Genomic DNA, 20,771 nt, shown 5'->3' with positions numbered 1-20,771 from the left:
GCGTGTGAGAAGGCACCTCAGAAGATGGGACAGAAGAAAAGCAAGCCTTCTGATCCCATGGGTGGGGAACCGCAAGTTAGGCTTCCCCAGATACCCCTGGACAGTCCTTTGGGGTTAATGGTTAAATATTGGAATAATTACCCTTCTAGGCAGGGTAAAAGCCAAATTAAAATGATACATTATTGTGTGGAAGTATGGGGAGGTAAACAAATTAGAGAAGATCATTTATATTGGCCCGTTTTTGGGTCATTTGAAGATTGGATTTGCCAGGCATTAAATACATATGTGAAATCAAAAGAACCATTCAGCCTGGAAGAAAGTGAATATGCTAGTTTATGGATTGGGTCAGAAACAAGAATTAATTTGTACCCTTTAAAGAATGGAGAAAGAAAGAAAAGAAAAATCCTAAATCAGAAGAAACTCCTCTTGCACCTCCACCATATATTCCGCCACCTCCACTTCCAGAACCCCAGCCCCCAGTATCACCAGTTCAGGTAGCCCCCCGTGCTCCCCCTGATGAGGACTCAGACTCAGATTCCTCAGCGGTGGATCAGAGACGGGTTACAAGAAGCCAAACAAGGGCGAGACAAAGTAAAGATGTGGGTGGTTTATATCCACTACAAGAAATTGCAATGGGAGGACCGCAGGCTGGTATGGGATATGTGGTTGTTCCTTTGAACTCAGGAGATGCAAGAGAATTTAAAAAGGAAATGGGAAATTTATTGGAGGATCCTTTAGGAGTGGCAGAACGTGTAGATCAATTCTTAGGACCTAATGTGTTTACCTGGGATGAGTTGCAGTCAATTTTAGGAATATTGTTTACTGTAGAGGAACGGGGAATGATCAGGAGGGCAGGAATGAGAATTCAGGATGAGCAACATCAGCATGGTCCTGCAGCCGATATTAAGTGGCCCCTTCAAAAACCAGACTGGAATAACCAGGATCCAGTACATAGGGGACATATGCAGGACTTGAGAACTATAATTATTCAAGGTATTAGGGAATCAGTCCCACGAGGGCAAAATATTAATAAAGCATTTAAGGAACACCAAAAGAAAGATGAAACTCCTACTGAGTGGTTAGAAAGGTTAAGAAAGAACTTACAGCTTGTACTCAGGGCTGGACCCAAGTACTCCAGTAGGAGAGGCTTTGTTAAAGCTCAGTTTGTGGCTAAATCTTGGATGGATAGTAGGAAAAAGCTGGAGAAATTGTTGACTGGATGAATTGTTGAGGGAGACTCAGAAAGTGTATGTGCGAAGAGATGAGGAGACAGAGAAGCAAACAGTGGAAATGATGGTTGCTGCTGTCCGAGAAAGTCAGAGACCGGCAGGTCAAAGACTAATGGGTCAGGAACTGGCTGAGCATACAGGACAGTATCAGAGGCCTGGTAGAGTTCCAGGGCCACCTGAAAGGACTAAGAATGTAGTAGTTTGCTATTATTGCAAAAAGAAGGGTCATATGAAGAGGGATTGTAGACAAAGGAAGATGGATGAGAGAATGTTTAAGGAAGATTAGGGGTGTCAGGGGCTTTACTTGCTGGGGACCAGAGAAATAAAGGAGCCCTTGATATAAAATAAGAGTAGGTCTCCAGCAACAGGAGGTAGAATTTTTAGTGGGCTCGGGGGCAGAAATGTCAATGGTCCGGATTCTACCTCCTGGGTGCAGAATATCCCATGCTGCCCCAGCCCATCCAGGTAAGCAAGTCTGACTAATGCTGGAGATGCCAGCAGGTTTACATTTGGGGACATTACTCTTACTGGGAAGTGTGCACAAATGTTACATTTTGGTAAATGTCCTTGCAGGACCTAAAGTCTGCATTGACTCTGGGGATGGTAACAGTTCCTTGCGTTGTGCACATCTGCAAGTAATTGTTCTGAAACTGCCATCTTAAAGAGAGCTGAATAATACCAAGTATTAGAAAGCTTGAAACCAGATTTTTAGAAGGGTTACGCATGTAAACACATGTAAATGTCCATTCTTGGAGACTTTTAATAATGGACTGCAAGTCTGAGCACCCGGATAAAACATCAAAGAATGGGTGGCTCACTCCAACTTAATTTACTCTGAAAATCTTTGAATGTTTTGCACAGTAGTGCTCTGGTTTAGATCAAAACCATATATGAAATGATTAAGCAACAACTACATGATTACCAAAAAGCATTGGTCTGGCAGCTAATGCACAAAATATCATAGAATTGACATAGTTCCTGCAGAGTGTATCTGGGTGAAATACTCCCTGAGGTGGGAATGTGAGGACTGTTTGTGTAGTTAGAGGTATAGGATAGAGCCAGCACCTGGGGGCTATCAGAAGGATAGGCTGACTATATTTATTGTTCAAGATGGGAACCAAGTCTCAGCTGGGCCAGGCCCCATCACCCTGGGCTTCCCCCTGGGGTCTCCATCTCTGCTGTCTGCCAGCACTGGGGACACCCCAAATGTCCTGCCTGCTCCCCACAGCCCTCCTGAGCCCTGGGGACATCTGGGCTGTGGTGTTCATGTCCCAGGGCTGATTTGGGGGTGTCAGGGCTCTCCTGGGGCACTCTGGGACTGAATGGGAGCAGTATCTCTTGAGTGCCTCAGCCTTTCATCCCTGAGCAGTTGAAGCCAGGCACTTTTTCAGGCTGTGACAGATGATGGGAAGATGGATGCTGGTGGTGTGCTGGTGGCTCTGTTCAGCTCCCACTCCAAAGCTGTGATCACTGAGATTAGGGGCCACCTGAAGGCCCTGGCAGAGGTCTCCAGGGAGTCTGTATTCCATTTTTTGGTATCTTTGGGCTCCAATACGCTGGGGCAATGGGATGCTAGGGTTTCAGGTGCTGGGGCTATGGGGTTGCAAGGTTGTGCTGTGCCAGAGTTTAGGGTTTGGCGGGCTGCAGTGGAGGAGACTCAACTCCAGCCCTGGAAACCCCAACTGATCCTGGGGGTTGGGGACTCTGACTGGGGACATCAAAAATATCCTGGTGGTGTTGGGCTGCAATTGGCAACCCACAAACCATCCTGGGGTCCAGGGGACATGATGGGTGACCCCCAAATCATTCCAGGTGATCTGAATTACCCTGGAGTGTGGACTCCCAAAATATTTCCAGAGAGCCCAACTCATCACAGGGTGGAGGCTGCAAGGGGGGACACCGACCAATCCTGCTGAAGCCCAGCTCATCCCCTGTTGGGAAACTGTCTGGAAGAAAACAGACATGTGAGCAATCCTGACTCTTTAGTTTTAGCTAGAGTAAGCTAAGGGCCTTGAGACCCAGTTGCAAGGTTACTGAAAGATGAGCTATGGGAAAAAGATAAGGGAACTGGCAGTAGAAAAGAAGAAGTAACACGATAATGAGGAAGCCGGCAGAAGTTCTGTGAGAACAGAGTTTGTGTCCAAGATATAGCCACCTGCAAGATATCGTTATATAAACAAAGGCTCTATATAAAGCGAGTGTCCACTGTTAATAAATTACTTCACTTTAACCATATTGGTGACTGCGTGTCGTCCTTTAAGCCTCTGCGGATTTTTTCCCACAATCCCCCATGTGGGTGTGATGGGTGCCCCCCCAGCTCACCCTGAGGAGTGTGCAGCATGGCTGTGGACTCCACAACATCCTAGAGGTGGCCAGTTCTTTCTCACCATTTTAGGTCTAAAAGTCTCACTTGTGATTCAGGAAATGCAGCTTGCTTTGTGGAATAGCACCCTGCTCCCCTTTCTGTGCAGAACTGGGTGTTAAGTCAAAGATCTGGACTCTGTCTGTGCTTGTGGCACACCAGGTAATGGACCCACTTTGGGGACAACACTGTGACAGCACCAGAAACTGCACGAGATGTATTAAAGAAAGGGAGTGCTGTCAGTAAGGCAGAGTAGTGCACAGATTTCCCCAAATCTGTGAAGAAAATGAAATTCAATTTCTTAGCTCAGTTTGAAGGCAGCTTTTACAAGCTTGTGACTGCTGTCAGTATTGCCAGGTAGACATGAGTGGTTTCAGCAGGGGAGGGAATGTAAGCCATTGCTTGTGTCATTTCTCCATGGGTCTGCCTAATATATTTGTGGTTTTAAACAATGTTCTCTTCTTCTAGACCTGTCCCTGCTCACTGTCCTGGAGAGTGTACTTTTTGAAAAAGACGAGTGTGTGTTTACCCAGAAGAGGAGAGGACCCAGGGATGGAGGGGTCCAACTCCCACTTCTTACACCAGACCCAAAGGAGACGACACTGCTGGGGTAGGTGAGTTAAACTCCAGGCTGAACTTTCAGAAGGGAGACTGCCAGTTACCCAGCAGTACTTTGAAATGATAGGCTAGACCCAGGAGAGAGTTGGTGCTGTTCTGTTCAGAACAGTTCTTACTCAAATGAAGTTAACACTGATCACCATGATTACTCTCCACAACTCTTGCAATCTCACAATATAACAGTCTACGCCATAAAAATCTTTCTGAAAATTGTTTCAGTCGTAATTTTTAAAGTAATGAGCATGTCCAGCATAATGAGGATGCTGAGAGAATGCATTCTACTTTGCTCATACTTGTTTGTGTATCTTTGTAGGGCTCCCGTGAATACAGAGGCATCCAACATGGGCTGTGGACAGAGAGCACCCCTTGTTTCAAGGTCACCAAGAGGAACCTCTGGAAAACAGTGCTTGACATTTTTCTAGCCCCTGTATGGAGCTGGGACTGGATTATGAAGTGTTGATCTACAAAAGGAAGGTGATGATGAAGAGATTCCTTTGTGGACGAGGAGAGGGGAAGGAAGCATCTCATGGCCATGGGGACTGATGGAATTAGGAAAGTGACAGGAACTAGAAGGTAAGAAAAACAAGCAATAAAGCAGCCAAAATGGAATAGTGAACTGAAGTATGTGCTAGAATCCAAGTTTGGGTTCGTATAAAAAAATGTAAATTGTTTAGATGTAGACAGCTTGGAATGGAGACCTGAACAAACTGAAGTAGCATCATTTCTTACAGATGAAGGAAGGGATGGAATTACTGAAGGCGTTTAAAGGCTGCAAATATGAAAATAGTTCATTAATTCGATTTTTCTTTTTTTTTTGTCACGTACTTAAATGCTGTTTCCCCACCAGTTTTGGTAGTTTTTTCTTTAGATCACTTGTGCAGGCCCTTTTCCCTCAGGTGTCTAAAGCCCTGTCTGGATGTGACATCAACACTAAGCTGTGATAAACCAGCTGCTTCCTGCAGCGTGGCCTTTCTGAGGTGGCACCAAAGGCAAGGGGGGATGCAAAGCCAGAGCTCTGCCTTTGCTTTCAGCAGTGCCATCATTTCAGTGTTGCCAGAGACAAAGCCTGCTTCAGTTTCTCTGTCAGAGAGGAAGCTGAAATTGCTATTGACAAGTTCAATTGCTACTGAAACAGCACTGGCCATGAAACTGCACTTCTTCTTAAAAGCCTGAAAATTAATGGGTTAGAAATACCGCATGCTGAATGTGTCTGAGAATTTCTCTAAAAGTGTAGAGCCACTGATCTTTGATTTAAATGGAAGTTGGATTGTTTTGGGCTGTTCTACTTTTCTTTTAATTTGGTACTGGCAAGAGGTCCTGTGTTGACATTAGAGTGGGAGGTTGGTATTGCTGAGTTTCTAGGTTTTGCTCTTGCTGTGTTGGATATTCTGGTTGGATTGAAAAAGAGAAAGATCCTGACAGGATTAACTCCTGTAAGGAGAGGAGATCAGGCCAAGCTGTTTGTGTGAATTTACTTTATGCAGAAAATGAATTTGTATTCATAACCAGTAAAATTCAGGGTTAAACTGAGAAGGAAGTGAACAAAGCAGCTGAGAGGTGGCATTTTCCACTAGAACAATGTAACCAAACACAAGGCCAGAACGGGATTAACTTCTGTCTCAAAGATAATTAAAAGTGTAGGTCTTGTTCTTAAAACAAGACACTGCCAAGGCCATTTAGGCGCCAGCTGGGCACCAAAGAATGTGAACATCTGCACAAGAAGGACATAAAAGATGTCACCACAAACAGATAAGAAGAAAGTTATGGATAGGGTCTGATATCGCCTTGTAACAATATAATGAAGTCAGCAAGAACCCTAACCCTAACCCTAATTGAGAATGTAACGATGTTGTAACCTCCCCTTTTCCTGTATAAACACCCCAACCCTTTCCCTTAACCCTCGGAACTCTTTGTCCAGCAAGAGCTGGGAGTTCCCCGGATCCACAAATAAATACCTTTGCTGTTTAAAGGCTTAAAACTCTGTCTCTAAACAGTTTTATTAGGCCTTTTTGGGCTTCAGGATAATAGTGAAATATTCCAGAAGATTTTTGGAGCACTGGATGTGGGCACCTAAATGATTGTAAATTTTCTCTGGTTGTGGCTCAGACTTGAGTAAATGTAAAGATGGAAAGTGACTGCATGGCAGCACTGTGTGTTGGTGTTTCTGTTCCTTTCCATGTCTGTATATTTCTATACTACCAGGACTGGCATTTCTATTCCTACAGATATTTGATCTCTTTCCCTTGTCTTGCCTTTGTTACCCAAATTGAGAAGAAGTTCTTCCTCCCTGCTATCTATTGATAATGATTTGTAAAGTTCTGTAGGGTGAATTTGGTCAGAAATTGTTAACCAGCGGAGGAAATTCCAGTGCTCTTTGTTGATGGGGAAGAGAAGTGTCTTCCTTGATTTTTAGTTAATAGACGTCCAAAATAAATTCTAGTTTTAATTGTAATTTTTCAATAAAATACCCGATTGGAGTAACTCTCTTTCATAAATAGATATTTACACGTGGTGTATTTAGCTGTTGATTCCATTCAAGGTCCAGATGATTCAGGTGTAGTCATTACAATCCAGTTTTGAAATAGTGCTCTTGGCCTGGCTTTGATCAGAGGTTTGCTTGCAGATGTCACTGGACTGAAGAAGTTGCATAAGATGGAGCTGAAGCAGTTCCTGCCCGTTTAGGAAAGACAGCAATATGGGCCAAGAGCAGTGCTCCTTTTTTTCCTTGCAGACACAACTGGCTTAACTTAAGCTGTGCCTAGCCAGTTCCACTTGCTCTCCAGCTCTCCTTTTTTTTAGAATGTTTTGTTTCTCACAGATTGTCTCTTCTGCTAAATGTAAGTTCTTAATTGACGTTTGGTGTGCATGTCATAAATCATGGTTGCCAATCTCAAAAATGTTGGCGTTTGAAGAGACTGAGCTTTTAAACAAATGTAAGAGTTCAGAATCAAGGACAGGGGATTAAATAGGAAGGAAAATGGGTCTTTCTGAAAGCTCCTTGAGGACTGTAGTTTCATTTAGTGTTGAATGATCAGTCAGCTTAAATTACTAAAAAGAGCTAAAGCTGATGTTTTGTGATTGTATCACACTGCAGCCATACGTTGTTTGCTTTGTTTGCAAACTTTATAGAATTCATGAAGTACAGATACAGAGCGTAGGAAAAGTGACGTGTAGTATTTGTGGAGGATGCAGGAAATTTTTGTAAGGTATTTTCCTGCAGTTTTTCAGATAACAAAGCCTCATGTGGGTGTATAAAGAACTTGATGTCCTTGTATCTGGAAGAACACCTGGATTCAGGGCATGGAGCTTCAGTGCCTTCAAAGCTCTGTGCTCAGTGCCCAGCGGGCTCTGGGAGCAGCAGTTGGAGTAGAATGGATGGGTTGGGTGCTCAGGAGGTGGGGCTGTAGTCTCTGTGCTGCTAGGACTGGAGCTGGGCTGTTGCTGACTGGTGCAGGTTCTTCCTGCTACACATGCATTAGCCTGGCTTAGTTAGCAAGAACAGAGTTCCTTCCTTAGGAGAGATGCAGGCCGGGTGTAGTTAACGTGGGTGGATAGTGACTGATCTCTAGGGTAAGATGGTGGCAGATACTGAACTCTGGAGGCTGGTTGGACACTGGTGGCAGGGAGCTAAGTTAAGAATCTTGTCTCCTGTCAGCCTTCCCTAAGCCTGAGACCATTGCTGTTAGTGACGTGTTTCTTAAGTGAATTTAGAGAGACTTCCTCACACCTTACTCTTTCACTGCTGTCTTCTAGAGAGTTTGCATTGCTGAGTGTATTAAATAATTCTGGTGGGAGCACTCAGGCAGAAGAAGTTTAACTGTTTGGCCACTGAAGCTGTGGGAACACCAGGGTGTTTTGACACAGGTGTGAAGTTCTGAAATGTAGTACAGAATCAGTAGTGTGCACCAGAAAAGAGAAGTCACTTGCCTGTGGATAATCTAGTGTTGAAATCAAGGGTCATCAATGTCATTGGTTTACTGGGTGGAAGGTAGTTGAACTGCATGGAAATTTCAGATTGTGATCTTCATTTTACAAGACTGTTGCTGTTTGTGGCTTGTTAAATCCTTCTGATAGATCTCTTGATGTTCTTCTCTGCTGCAAAATAGCAACCTCTCTCTAAAAAGAGTTGTGCACTCTTGCAAGAGTGTATTTCACAGAGTCACAGATTCATCTGGTTTGGAAAGGATCTCTGAGCTCATCAAGTCCAACCCTTGATCCACTGCCACTGTGGTTACTAGACCATGGCACTGAGTGCCACATCCAGCTTTGTTTTAAAACCTCCAGGGATGGAGAATCTACCACCTCCCTGGACAGCCCATTCCAATGTCTGATCACCCTCCCTGTAAAGAATTTTTTCCTAATATCCAACCTAAACCTCCCCTGGCAGAGCTTAAGTTCATCCCCTGTTGTCTTACTGGCAGCTACTCGGGAGAAGAGCCCGACCCGCAGAGCAGCCCTGGTGTGTCAGCTCTTAAATGGCAGAAATCTCCATGTGGGTGTTTGGTTTTGGTGACTTTGGAACAAACACCATTACAGGCGTTCCTTTTTGTTGTGTTGGCTCTGGCCTGTGCTTTGTTTAAAAAAACAAACACCTCTTTTTTGGAAAGGAAAAGGGAAAAGCTTTTTCTTGGTTTGCTGGCTGCAATTATGAAGGGTTGCCTTTGTTATCAGTACTCATTTGATTGCTTGGCCAGGGAGGTTTGAGAAAATAATTTTCCTGAAGAGAGCCCAGTGAAGCACAAAAGAAAGTAACCGTCCTTTCACTATTAGGAAATCTAGGAATAAATTAAGTTACCTGGCCACAGCATGACTATTATTTTCTTGTTTCTTCGTTAAAAACGCCTATGGATTTGGTGTAACTAAGAAAATCTATCAAAGTTCTGTGCTTTGAGTGTGTAGAGCATGTAGATTCTGAAAAAAACCTCACAGCAAAATCAGCCCATTGTGATAAATGGCTGAGTCTCTGGTAGTAGCAAATGAGACTTAGTTTTATTTCAGCAAATAAAGGCAAAGCAAACAGCGCTGGGTGCGTGGGGAGTCTCCACATTAAATTAAATTAAAATTAAAAGTTTAATCTTTCGGCTTATATTCCATACTTTAATACATATTCATATTTATTCTAATGCATATCTGTGACTATCCTAATACATATTCACGACTATTCTAGGAACAGGCTGGATTATGTTTATTAGTTCTTGGGAGAGGCAGGCCTTCAAAGGCACGTGCCCGCTTTTTCTCTGAGGGTCTTTTTAACCCCCATCTTGTGGTCGTTGGATGAAGTCAGTGTCTGCCTCAGTTTCCCCTCTTGTTGCCCTTCGATTCCACACATGAGCTCCTTCTCTCCTGTGCAACGCTCTGCAGTCAGCAGTAAAACCAGCTTAGATTATCACAATAGGATGTACATTGGAGCCTTTTTTAGGGTACAGGAACTGTGCATGTCTTGTTTCCTGTTCCCCTAAGCCTTGTGGTTATACAAGGAAAGGTTACGTCTCATTCCCCTGATTCAACATTGTGCCATATCCAGGTCTCAGGTGTGACCTGGGTGCCACATCATGACCTCTTTGCCGCACAGGCCCAGTGCCCGTGTTCTAGAACCCTCCAGGTCCGTGGCAGCCATCAGAGTCTCTGGTGGTCTGTAGCACCGGGCAGCAGCCATGGGTCACCATGGTCACCATCTCTGTAGGCATCCAACCCATGGTGGTGAGTCATGGAATGATGGAATGGTTGGAGCTGGAGAATCCTAGAATGGTTTGTGGCAGCTGGGTGTCCTCGGAGGGACATGTTGGGATCCATCCCATCTCTCTGCCTTTGCAGCCCATCTCCAGGAGAGCATTTTTGGGAGGCCCTGAGCCAGGTCTCACCCAGGTCCTGGGGGTTGCTCACTCTTCTGGTCCTTGCTGGAGGGATGAGCAGGACTTTTCCACTGTTGTCTTGGCAGGAGGTGGCTGTGGGGATGCTCCACAAAGAACCACGTCCCTGTGGGCTGCACACCAAGCAGGGAGAAACCAGGAGTGGATTTCCTGGCTCTGGGGATGCTCCAAAAGAGGGGAAGAGGGGCTGGAGTAGATCCTTCCAGCTGGGCACTGATCTCCACTGGAGCTGCAGGGAAGAGGAGGAGGAGGAATTCAGTGCCCAAGCGGAAAAAAAAAAAAAAGGGAAGAAAAGCCTCAGCAGGTGGCATCAGTGATGACTCCATCATCAGGAACAGGAGGAACAGGAGGAGGAGAAGGAACAGGAAGAGGAGCATGATGATGATGAGGAGGAGGAGGTGGCTGGTGGAGTTGGTGATCCCTGGTGTCCTGGTTTGGGCCAGGATAAAGGTGATTTTCTGTCTCTTGTAAGTAGTTGCACTTGTTGAAATTAACAGCAAGTTTCTCAGACAGTGTGTGCTTCTAGGACTGATAACACTTGATGTTACTGCTAGAGGCTGGTATGCAGAGCCAAGGACACTGCTCAGCTCTGAGGAAAACATTTTACCCTCCAGAAGGCATAAAGAGGTCCCACCTGCAGCCCTCCTTTGGGGAGGAATGGACAAGACAGATGCCAGAATTGACCAAACAGAGGATTCCATCCCATACACCTCATACTCAGGGTAAATTTGAGGGATCACGAGGGCCAAGCCATGCTTCCAGCTTCCGGCTGCCTGCCCTTCCTGCCTTTCCCGCTTCCCTTCCTTCACCCGGCATCCTGGAAGGATCCCATGCGTTCCTCTGCCTGTGGTCCTGATCTGTGCCAGCCCTTATCTCTGTGTTCCTGCCTCCAGTTCCCGACTGCTGCCGACTCCAGGAGTCCAGCCTGGACTTTCCCAGGGCCGCCCTGCAGCCTCGGTGGTGACGTGAGAGTTATTGGGGGAAGAGGGGGGAAGGAACGTGGTATCAATTTTCCTCTATATTTTTCTATTGATCATTACTGCTTCATTAAAGTTGTGTAGTTTAGTTTCCCACCCACAAGTCTCTCTCCCTTATTCTCTCTCCTTTCCTTATCAGGGAGGAGAGAGATTAATAGAGAACATCTGTCACTCGGTTTAATTGCTGGGCCAGTGTTAAACCGTAACACCTGGTTTAGGGGTCTCTCTTCTGGGGGTTTATTTCAGGATCCCCTTTTTAGGAGTTCCTGATGTGGGGGAGTGTTCTGGGGGTCTCTGGTTTGGGGGAGCCTGGTTGGGGGAGCCTGGTTTGGGGGTCTCTCAGTTGGGAACTCAGTGCTTTGGGGTCTCTTATAAGGCCCCCATTTGGGGGCTGAATTTTGGGGGACTTCATCAGGGAACTGTAAGATGATTTTCTGTGTAGCTGGGTGTGGCACATGTAGCATGGTGGGGGTTAACATTTGTGTTAACATTTTCCCCAGAGTTGTCCTGCCAAGGAGAACAGAATTCCTGGTAAGCCAGGAGAATTCTAGATGTCCATTTCCCTCTAGTTATGGGTTAGACTTGTCTAAGGAAACAACCTGTACTTGTGCAATGGCAGTGGAACTTTTGCAGTGAGCTCTGTGCAGTCAGAACAAGCTAGTTTGCCATTTAAACATGTGGTGAGAGACAAGAAGTGGTTGTGAAAAGATGGGATAAGCTGGTGACAAAGAGCTTGCAGCTCTCAGCACAGGGTTTGATACCAAAAGCCACCACACACCAATAAAAAGAGCGCAACTGCATAGCCCTGAGAATCCTCAGTACAGCCAGCTGGGCACCAGCCACAAAAAAAGCATGATTTTTTACCCTCTCTAGCTCCTCCTTTTAATTGGTTATAAAAAAGCCTCTCCTCAGGGGGAGAATTTTCCACTTTGTATGACTCATAGAGGTGGGGGAGAGCTTCTCAGCTTCTCTCAGATACTTAAGGGACCATTGTCACCTGTAGTGGCAATGAATGAATGCTGAGGCTTAAACCAATGCAAGGTTTAAGGATTAAAGGAGCCTTTTCCTTTCCTTTCAGCCCCCTCCCCCCGCCCTGTGAATTGGTTCAGCCCCTTCCTGCTCCCCCCCCCCCCCCCCCCCTCCCCCCGGCAGGTGGTTCGGCCCCGCCCACCGTTGCCCCTGGCGACTGCCGTTAGGGGCGACTCTGCCGTTGTGGCTCCTGTGCTGAGCTGCGCTGGGCTGTGTCTCTCCGGCTGCTCCTGGTCCTTGCTGTTGGTTTGCTCCTATCTCCTGCCTCGTCCCTGCCTTTCCCCTTGCATCCACCTCGTCCTCGTCTGTCTCTTCCCTCCCCTGTCCCTGCCTTTGCCCTTCCCCTGTCATTAACCTCCACCCCTCCGGCTCTGCCGGCTGCCTCCTGCTGCTCCCGCAGAGCTGTGCCCCGCACCCCGCAGGGCTCCCGGGATGGGGCTCTTCAGGAGGAAGAGTCATCGTCGCTACAGTACTGTGCTGCCCAGTTACAATCCTGTGTGGCCCCGTGCTGCTGCTGCCAGCACCAGCGGCCCTGAGATTGAGGAGAAAGATCTGAAGAGGCTGCACCATGCTGCTGCCCACGGCCACCTGTCCTGGCTGAGGTTCTGGCACTCGTGGATCAAGATTTGGGGCATTGACTGCCGCGACAGGGAGAATCGGTGAGGGGCTGTGGGCCACTGCTGGGACACCTCGGGTGGCGTGCGGGAGCATCCTCCCTGCAGGGTTTGTGTGGGATCCCCTTGGAGCTGATTGCTTGCAAAGCAAGATGTGCCCTGTCAGCTGGGAGGGGGAACTCGAGAGCTTTCCAGTGCTGGGAGCTGCTGGGTGGGCGCCAGTGCTCCTGGAGGTGCTGGGCTGCCGCTTGGCCCTGCTCTCCCTGCAGGGTTCTCAGGCATCCCCAGGTCTCTCCTGCCCTGGGATGGGTGGTGCCACAGCTTTGGTTCTTTTGCGTTAAGCTCACATGTTTAATTCTCAGGACACCTCTCCATCTGGCGTGTGCAAACGGCCACACAGAGGTTGCCAGATTCCTTGTAGAGCACGGCAGCCAGTTGGATGCTGTTGATAATTTTGGGAGAACACCCCTGATGAAGGTGAGTGGGAGAAGTTCTGCTCTTGGAAGAGGGGCTTATCGACTGTGCATGAAAGGAGAGGTGTCTGGCAGGACTCTGTACGCAGAGCTGTGCGGAAACACGCCTGTTGGATTTGGAGTGGAACAGGCACCTGTCAGATCATCTTTGCAGGTGCTCTTCTTTCCCAGTGGTCAGAAGCTGGGCGAGCTGTGATGGAGTGAAATGTGAATTCTGGAAGTCTTTTTTTTTTTTTTTTTTTTTTTTTTGTGTGTTATTCCCAGGCAGTACAGCTCAGAGAACAAGACTGCGTGACTTTTCTGCTAGAGCAGGGTGCTGACCCAAATCTTGCAGACATCGATGGCAACACTGCCCTCCAGTTGGCCATCCTGGCTCATCATAAAAACCTCGTGAGGCAGTTAATCAAGCATGGTGCCAAACTGGATGCCAAGAATAAGGTAAATGTTTCTATTTCTTCAAGAAGTCCTTTCAGAACGTTGCATCAAAATTTTTACAGATTATTTTTTTTTTACTTTGATTATTTACATGATGCATTTCTCTGACTTTTCAGAAGGGCTGTACCCCACTAACTCTTGCTATCACTGAAAAACATGAGGTGATATTAGAAGATCTCCTGAAAGCAGGAGCTGATGTGCATGCTCGAGATGAGCATGAAAGGTAAGGGGTTTATCCAGGAGAAGGAGGGGGGGCTGGAAGAAGGAGGGGGTCCAGGAGGAGGAGGGGATCCAGGAAGAGAAGGGGATCCAGAAGGAGGAGGGGATCCATGAATAAGAGGGGGTCCAGTAATAAGAGGGTATCCAGGAATAGGAGGGGGTCCAGGAAGAAGGAGGGGATCCAGGATAAGGAGGGGGGTCCAGGAAGGAGGAGGGGGCCCAGAAGGAGGAGGGGGTCCAGGAAGGAGGAGGGGGGTCCAGGAAAGCAAAGACTTTGGTTTGCTCCTTGAGTGTTTATCCAAATGTGTTCATTGTAAAGGAATGGAGAAAATACTTCTGAGAGCAAGCAGGAATGAAAATAATGACTGTGTCTGTGTCAAATGATCCATGGCATTGCATGTTTTGAATCTTTCAGAACCCCACTCATGATTGCTGCTTCTGTTGGGGAGATGTATTTGGTCAAAGTTCTCCTTTCTCACGGTGCCAATATTTCCCATGAAGACAAAGATGGGAGGATAGCTGTGGATTATGCTGATCTTCATGGCCATTTACGGTAAACTTTGAACTTTATGATTAGAATAAATGGTGTGGTCTCTTCCTCTTCCAGTAAACCTCTTCCAGTCTTATTTTCACACCTTAAAGTCTCTCTTCCCTATTCCCTTTTTATCTTCCTTTGGGAGGGTGGAAGGGGGGGTAACCAGAGCAATTCTGTCACCTGGTGTTTGGTTAGAACTGAGATTATCTCAGGTGGTTATGTGTGCCTAAAAGGCAGGCTGAAAAAATGTTCTGAGCAGGAGTTAATTACTTGGAAGGTGGGAATGTGCATTTATAGGGCGAATGTGACTGCAGGGAATGCTGGAGTGAGTTCTGTGTGTATTACCCCTAACAAATACTGAGGAGTTTATGAATTTTTATAAATATTTGCAGGGGGGGGAGGGGGGTGGTAATAAATTGGTGTTAACTGTTGTGCCAGCATGTGGTTCTTTTTACCAATTTTATTTCCTCTCTTTCTCTGTCCAGTGTAAGTCAGTACCTGGCAAAACTGGAGGACACAGCAGAAGCTCCTGCAGGGGATGCACTTGGATCTCCCGAACAGGCAGGAGCTGCTGGAGGGATAAAAGAAAAACCAGACCAGGAGAACAGAGGAGAAGCTCCTGCGTGTGATACAGAAGATCCCAGCATAGTCATCACTCCTGAGCAGGCAGGAGCTGCTCCAGTTTTTTGGGGTGCACCTGCTGTGGACAGAGGAGGTAGGATCCTTAACTATGGAGGAGCTCAAGAGGAAAATGATGTGGCCTTTTCTTGAGGTGGTTTGGGAACGTGCTGATTTGTTACTTTTTGGCCTTGTCAGGGCACCTGTGATTTGTTGGCAGGGTTTAACATTGGCCCAGCAATTAAACTGAAATAACAGATGCTCACTAGTAATTCCCCTCCCTGATGAAGAAAGGAGAGAGAATAAGGGAGTTATGGGGTGGAAACTAAACTACACAGCTTTAATGAAACAGTAATGATAAATAGAAAAAATTACTAAATATATACAAAGATACAGGAAAATTGATACCACGTTCCTCCCACCTCTCCCCCAGTAACTCTCCCGTCACCACCGAGGCTGCGGGGCAGCCCTCGGAAAGTCCAGGCTGGAATCCTGGACTCAGCAGCAGTTGGGAGCTGGAGGCAGGAACACACAGATCCAGGCTGGAATGGGTCAGGACCATAGGCAGAGGAACGGATGGAATCCTCCCAGGATGCTGAAGCAAACCGGGAGAGGGGAAGCAGGAAAGGCAGGAAGGGGTTTGACCCTCGTGATCCCTCAAATTGGAAATTTGAGGAAAAATTGTCTCAGAAAAGTCACTGTTAGCAACAAGCAATGCAGTGCCTGTGTGTACTGTCTCTTCTGGAACATAGTTTGATTTACAACAGAAATGATGCTTTTTTTTTTTCCACCCTCAGTGATTTTTTTAATAAAAAAATTACACTGCTTTGTGATCAAACACCCAGCTCCTTCAGTGAGTGTTTAAAATCCAGTCTATGCTTAGGAGAACACAGAGCCCTAGAAGGATCCTAAAGAAGTCATTTTTTAATATCAATGAAATGTTGTCACCTCAGACTCTAGACTGCGACCTGTTGTTCTTTGAGGTTTTTAAAGTGTACTGTTTAATTGCTGGCATTTCAAATCTAATGTCAGCATGTCATTTAATCTTTGAACAGCCACAGAAAACCTTTGTGAAGGAGGCTCAATAAGGTGAGACTTTACAAACCCCTACCATTTGCTTGAGGGGTGATTTTAGAGACACAGCACTGATTTTGCTTTGTTTTTTAAGGAGCTCTGAGACTGAGATGAATGATATCACTTGGAAAGATTCTGAAGATTCACTCCTTTTTACCCCTAAGGTATGGTGCATTTACAGGAGAAGTGTCCTTGAAAAATAAATCTCTTGAAGGCAAGTTTTCTCTGGGACTGAAAGAAACAGAAGTTCCAGCCAGCATTTTTTTCTTCTTAGAAGCCATCTCTGGCCTTTCTTCTGCTGTCAGATTTTGCTGAAAAACCTGTAGCTGTGGCAGAGAAAGCAGTAGATTTGTGGTTTGGGGCCAAAAGTCATAGGTACACAGTCACATTATTTTATTTCTTCCTGTTCATTTGGATCAGCATCTGTTGCAGAGGGATTCTGCAGTGATGGGGAACTTGAGTGTGGCGGCTCAACCCACTCACTAATGCTGGAGATGCCAGCCAGCATCTTTAGTTTTAAGATGATTCCATTTTCCTGCACTGATTTAAATAGAAATAATGCATTTTTCTGCTGTGATGTTTGAAATTTAGGGATAATGCAGAGGCTGATTTGTGCAGTGAGTCTGGTGATGCTGAGAGTTCCTTGCAAGTAAGAATTCTGAAACTTTGAGAGCTGAATTTTACTATAGCTGAATTTTACTGTAACTGAAATGAAGCTGGGCTGAAGTGGGGAAGGGCTTCTCAGGGGCTGTGAAGAAGCAGGGCTGAGACTGCGGACAGGAAGAAATCCTTTCTGCTCCTCCAGATTTCCATGGAAAAGCTGAACGCCTTGTAAATGAAAGCTCAGCAAAGTTTCCCTTTTTTCTTTTCAATAAAAAAGCCTTTTTCAAGGAGTCATTTAAAGGCAAAGAAGATGCTTGCTTCTGCCCTTTTAAAAATCTTCTTTCCGTTGAACTCTTTTCCTAAAAGTTACCAGACCTGAAAGAAAAGCAGAAGAAGGAGGAGACGGGAGGCAATGGTGACCTGCAAAGCCCTGCAGCATCTGAGAATGCGAAGAAGTCTGTTGGCAATGGTGGCCTTCAAGTCCCCAAGGCACCTTTAGAAGTCAGCACTGGTGAGAGGACTGAGTTAGGAAATAGAATCAGAAGTTGGAAGGGACCCATCAGGTCCAACTCCTGTCCCTTTGTCTTTGGGCACCCCCAGAATCACACCTGAGAGCTTCATCCAAAACACTTCTGGAGCTCTGGCAGGTTTGGTGCTGTCACCACTTCCCTGGGGAGCTTCTTCCACTGCTCAGCTGCCCTCTGGCTGCCAAAAATTTTCTGATGTGTAACCTAAACCTCCCCTGATTCAGCAGCTTTTGCTCCTTTTAGTTCCTTGTCTTGAGATGTGGGAATCTTGTGCTTTTCTGTCTGAATTTCCCCATGAGGCTGATTTGGCATCATGTGAGCAGTCAGAGCCCAGCTGGAACCAGGAGTTGCTGTCTTCTGGGTGCTTGGGTTTCCTCTCTGGTCTCCAGCTCCTCGCCCCTTTTTCTTTGCCTCCACATTTTCCCAAAAAGTGCATCCTTCAGGATTTAGACCTCATGGGGTGGCTTAAAGGAGAGCCCTGCAAGTGGTCTGAGCAGCCTAGGAAGCCACCCAGCCTGAGCCTTGTGTTCATCTGCTGGAGATTTAGATGTCCATCCCCTGAAATAAAAAGGGTGTTTTGTGTCTTTGTGTCAGTGGGAAGTGATAGCAAAGTCTCTCTTCTTCCCTGGGGTGTAGGTGCCCCAGCAGCCCTGGAAGCAAAGGAACAGGAAGATGAGGATTCTTCTCCCTGGGATTCTGAGGTACTTTGTGTGAAGGACAGGGAGGTTGCCATGGGGGGGCTGGGGAGGGTAGGAGGGAGATCCAGGAGCACCTGAGAGCTTGCTGGAATTGGAATGAAGCTGGGCTGAAGTGGGGGAGGGCTTCTCAGGGGCTGTGCAGGAGCAGGGCTGAGACTGAGGACAGGAGGAATTCCTTTCTGCTCCTCCAGATTTCCATGGAAAAGCTGAAGGCCTTGTAAATCAAAGCTCAACAATTTTTCCCTTTTTTCTTTTCCATAAGAAAACCTTTTTCAAGTAGTCATTGAAAGGCAAAGAAGATGCTTGCTTCTTCCCCTTTTATATCTTCTTTTCCTTGATCTCTTTTAGGAAGAGTCACCTGTAGAGGAAGTAAAGCAGGAGGAGGGAGGCAAAAGTGAAGAGAAAAAAGCTCCAGCTGCCTGGATTGTGAAGCACCATGTTTTTAATGTTGACTCTGAAATCCCCAAGGCAGCTTCAAGAGACGTCACTGGTGAGAGAAAGGAGCTGGGAAACAGTGATGCAATTCTTTCTCTATCATTATTAAATGATGTTTTATAATATAAAAGGTGTTGCTCTCCAAGTGGTGGAGGTTCCTTGTATAGGAGCTCAGTGTTTGCTTCCTCCTAGCATCTTGATACTGATAATTTATGCCAGTCTCTGTTGTGCCTTCAGTGGTGTTATCTACAAATGTTCCTTTGCCACCAGGAAAAGCTGAAACCCCGTTACAGGCTGAGTGAGAGATCATGGACCTCGGAGTAACAGGAGTGGTGCATTTCTGGCCCTTAATCCAGAATCTTTCTTTTTTCCATTAAAATGAAAGTTGCTCCAGAAGAAAGGAACTCACAGAGGTGCACGTGAAGTTGCTATTGTGATAAAATGATTCACTCCAGCAGCTCACAAATTTTAGAGGGTGTTTTATTTTGTTCTCAGCCTTTTCTCACAACCATTAAAGATGCACTCTAGGTGTAAATAAGTAGTATGAAGTCATGCTGTTTATAAAAATCTGTTTTTCACTGTAGGTGAGCACTCTGGCTGTACCTCCCAGATATCAGCAGCAGCTGAAAAAGAAGTTATCAAGGATGCCATTGAAAACTCAGTGGTGCAGGTATGGAAAGCCAAATATTTTTGAATTAGAATCTTAACTGTAAAATTGTATTAAAAGCTATGGTGAAAAAACGGTAAGTGGATAATGAAGGGAGAGTCCTGGGGAGGAAGAGTGAGTCTGAAGTGAATCTGGATCCAGTCTTCCTATGGTGTAAAATCCTTGTCATGATGTTGGATATTTTTTCTTTTGCTGCTTTGTTTCCAGCTGGTTTCCTTCAGTTTTTTTACCATTATTTTTCCTGTTGTGCTGTGCAAACAAACAATACAGTCAAAAGCATCTTTTCCCCTGCAAAATGCATATTCAAGTGAAAAGGGAGAATTTTCAGTAACATGCTGATCTGTTGGATGAAACGTGGCTTTTTCTTTTTGAGAGAAAAAGCCTTGAATTTTGGCCACCTTTCTGATGCTTTCTCTACCTCTGCAAGACATGTGTGGGTTTGGCCATGTTAAGAAGTGTTTGAAAAAAGGAATTTTTTTGCAGTGGGATTAAGGCAGGCATCCCCTGGAGTTTTCTGTAAGAGCTCAAGTGGAGCAAATTACTTGGAATTTGGGGCATGGTTTGGTGGGCATGGTGGTGGGTGGTTGGACTTGAGGATCCTGGAGGTTTTTTCGAACCTTAATGATTCTGGGGTTTTATGACTCTGTCCACGTAGGAGCAATTGGCCCAGGCCCAGAGGGAAAACCTCTTACTCCGCCAGCAACTGGAAGACAGGAAGCAGCAGCTCACCCAAGAAAGTGTAGTGACTGTTGCTCAGGACTTCTTTAATGACATTTTCAAGAATCTCAAGGCTGATACTGAGCAGAAAGTTTATTTGTTGGAAGAGAAAAACAAGGAGCTATACGAAAACTGCAATGTCTTAAGGAAACAGGTCTTTAGATGTGAGGTTGACAAAGTAGAAGCACAGGTGAAGTATACAGTATTAGCAGTGCTTAAGACTATTAGCAGTATTTTGGGGTTAATTTCTGAGTTTTGGGGCTTCTAAGGGACCTGGCTGTTCCTTAGAAAGTCAACTTCAGACACCAACCTAAGCTTTCTCTTCTCTATTTTATGGTGCGTGGCAATATTTAAATTTCTTTGTTCTTTGTGGCTCTGTGAAAGACCAAGAACTGCACAGAAGACTCTTGAGGACCTCAGTTAAAGTTTTTCTGCAAAAAACAAGTAGGAAACGTGCTCTTCTGCAGAGCATTCCACAGCCTCAGGCAGAGCAATGATTTCATTTCTTTAAGATGGAAAGAGGGGAAAGAAATCCAGCAGTGCTGTCAGTCATTTTACTCTGTGAATCACTTTGTATTCTTAGTACCAAACTAACATACACATGCTTGTGTATGGCTCAAGAAGAGTAGTACTTGAGGTTGTTTTTTTTTTTATTAAAATCCTCCTGAGGAGCTCTTGGTAGTTGAGGTGCTCAGCATTTGGCTACCGACAGCAGGCAGATTTTTCCTGCTTTTTGAGTTCAAGACAAGGTCTAATTGTATAAATCAACAAATTAAAGACAGAATTAATCATAGAATCATAGAATCATAGAATCCTAGGGGTTGGAAGGGACCTCAAAAGATCATCTAGTCCAACCCCCCCTGCCAGAGCAGGGCCCCCTAGAGTACATCGCCTAGGAACGTGTCCAGGCGGGTTTTGAATGTCTCCAGTGAAGGAGACTCCACAACCCCCCTGGGCAGCCTGTTCCAGGGCTCTGTCACCCTTACAGTAAAAAAATTTTTTCTGATATTCAACTTGAACCTCCTATGCTCCAATTTACACCCATTACCCCTTGTCCTATCACTGGACACC

General features: G+C 45.8%; 2 protein-coding genes and 1 long non-coding RNA gene across 3 annotated transcripts in view; 2 read left to right on the top strand and 1 right to left on the bottom strand.

Moving 5' to 3' along the window:
* The window catches only part of LOC139790750 (ankyrin repeat domain-containing protein 26-like), a 678,272-nt gene that overhangs the window by 543,659 nt on the left and 113,842 nt on the right, over positions 1-20,771 (bottom strand). The window lies entirely within an intron of this gene.
* Positions 13,132-16,466, top strand: LOC139790725 (ankyrin repeat domain-containing protein 7-like). Its single transcript, XM_071732589.1, has 7 exons — positions 13,132-13,176; positions 13,437-13,610; positions 13,724-13,830; positions 14,242-14,379; positions 14,847-15,076; positions 16,035-16,068; positions 16,148-16,466. The coding sequence occupies exons 1-7, from the start codon at positions 13,171-13,173 to the stop codon at positions 16,254-16,256; spliced, it is 798 nt and encodes a 265-aa protein (XP_071588690.1). The 5' UTR covers positions 13,132-13,170; the 3' UTR covers positions 16,257-16,466.
* On the top strand, positions 17,819-19,906 carry LOC139790727 (uncharacterized). The gene is made up of 4 exons (XR_011723597.1): positions 17,819-17,884; positions 18,230-18,371; positions 18,901-18,986; positions 19,639-19,906. It is a non-coding gene; the product is annotated as an uncharacterized lncRNA (long non-coding RNA).

Source organism: Heliangelus exortis, unplaced genomic scaffold (genome assembly GCF_036169615.1).
Source record: "Heliangelus exortis unplaced genomic scaffold, bHelExo1.hap1 Scaffold_135, whole genome shotgun sequence".
Classification (NCBI taxonomy): domain Eukaryota; kingdom Metazoa; phylum Chordata; class Aves; order Apodiformes; family Trochilidae; genus Heliangelus; species Heliangelus exortis.
Note: the sequence above shows the minus strand (reverse complement) of the source record. Positions and strands in the feature narration are given on the sequence as shown.

Excerpts from the sequence above, each read along its gene's own strand:
- LOC139790725 (XM_071732589.1), top strand. Across the intron at positions 13,611-13,723 it reads AACTGGATGCCAAGAATAAG|AAGGGCTGTACCCCACTAAC; the intron begins GTAAATGTTTCT and ends CTGACTTTTCAG. Across the intron at positions 13,831-14,241 it reads GCTCGAGATGAGCATGAAAG|AACCCCACTCATGATTGCTG; the intron begins GTAAGGGGTTTA and ends TGAATCTTTCAG.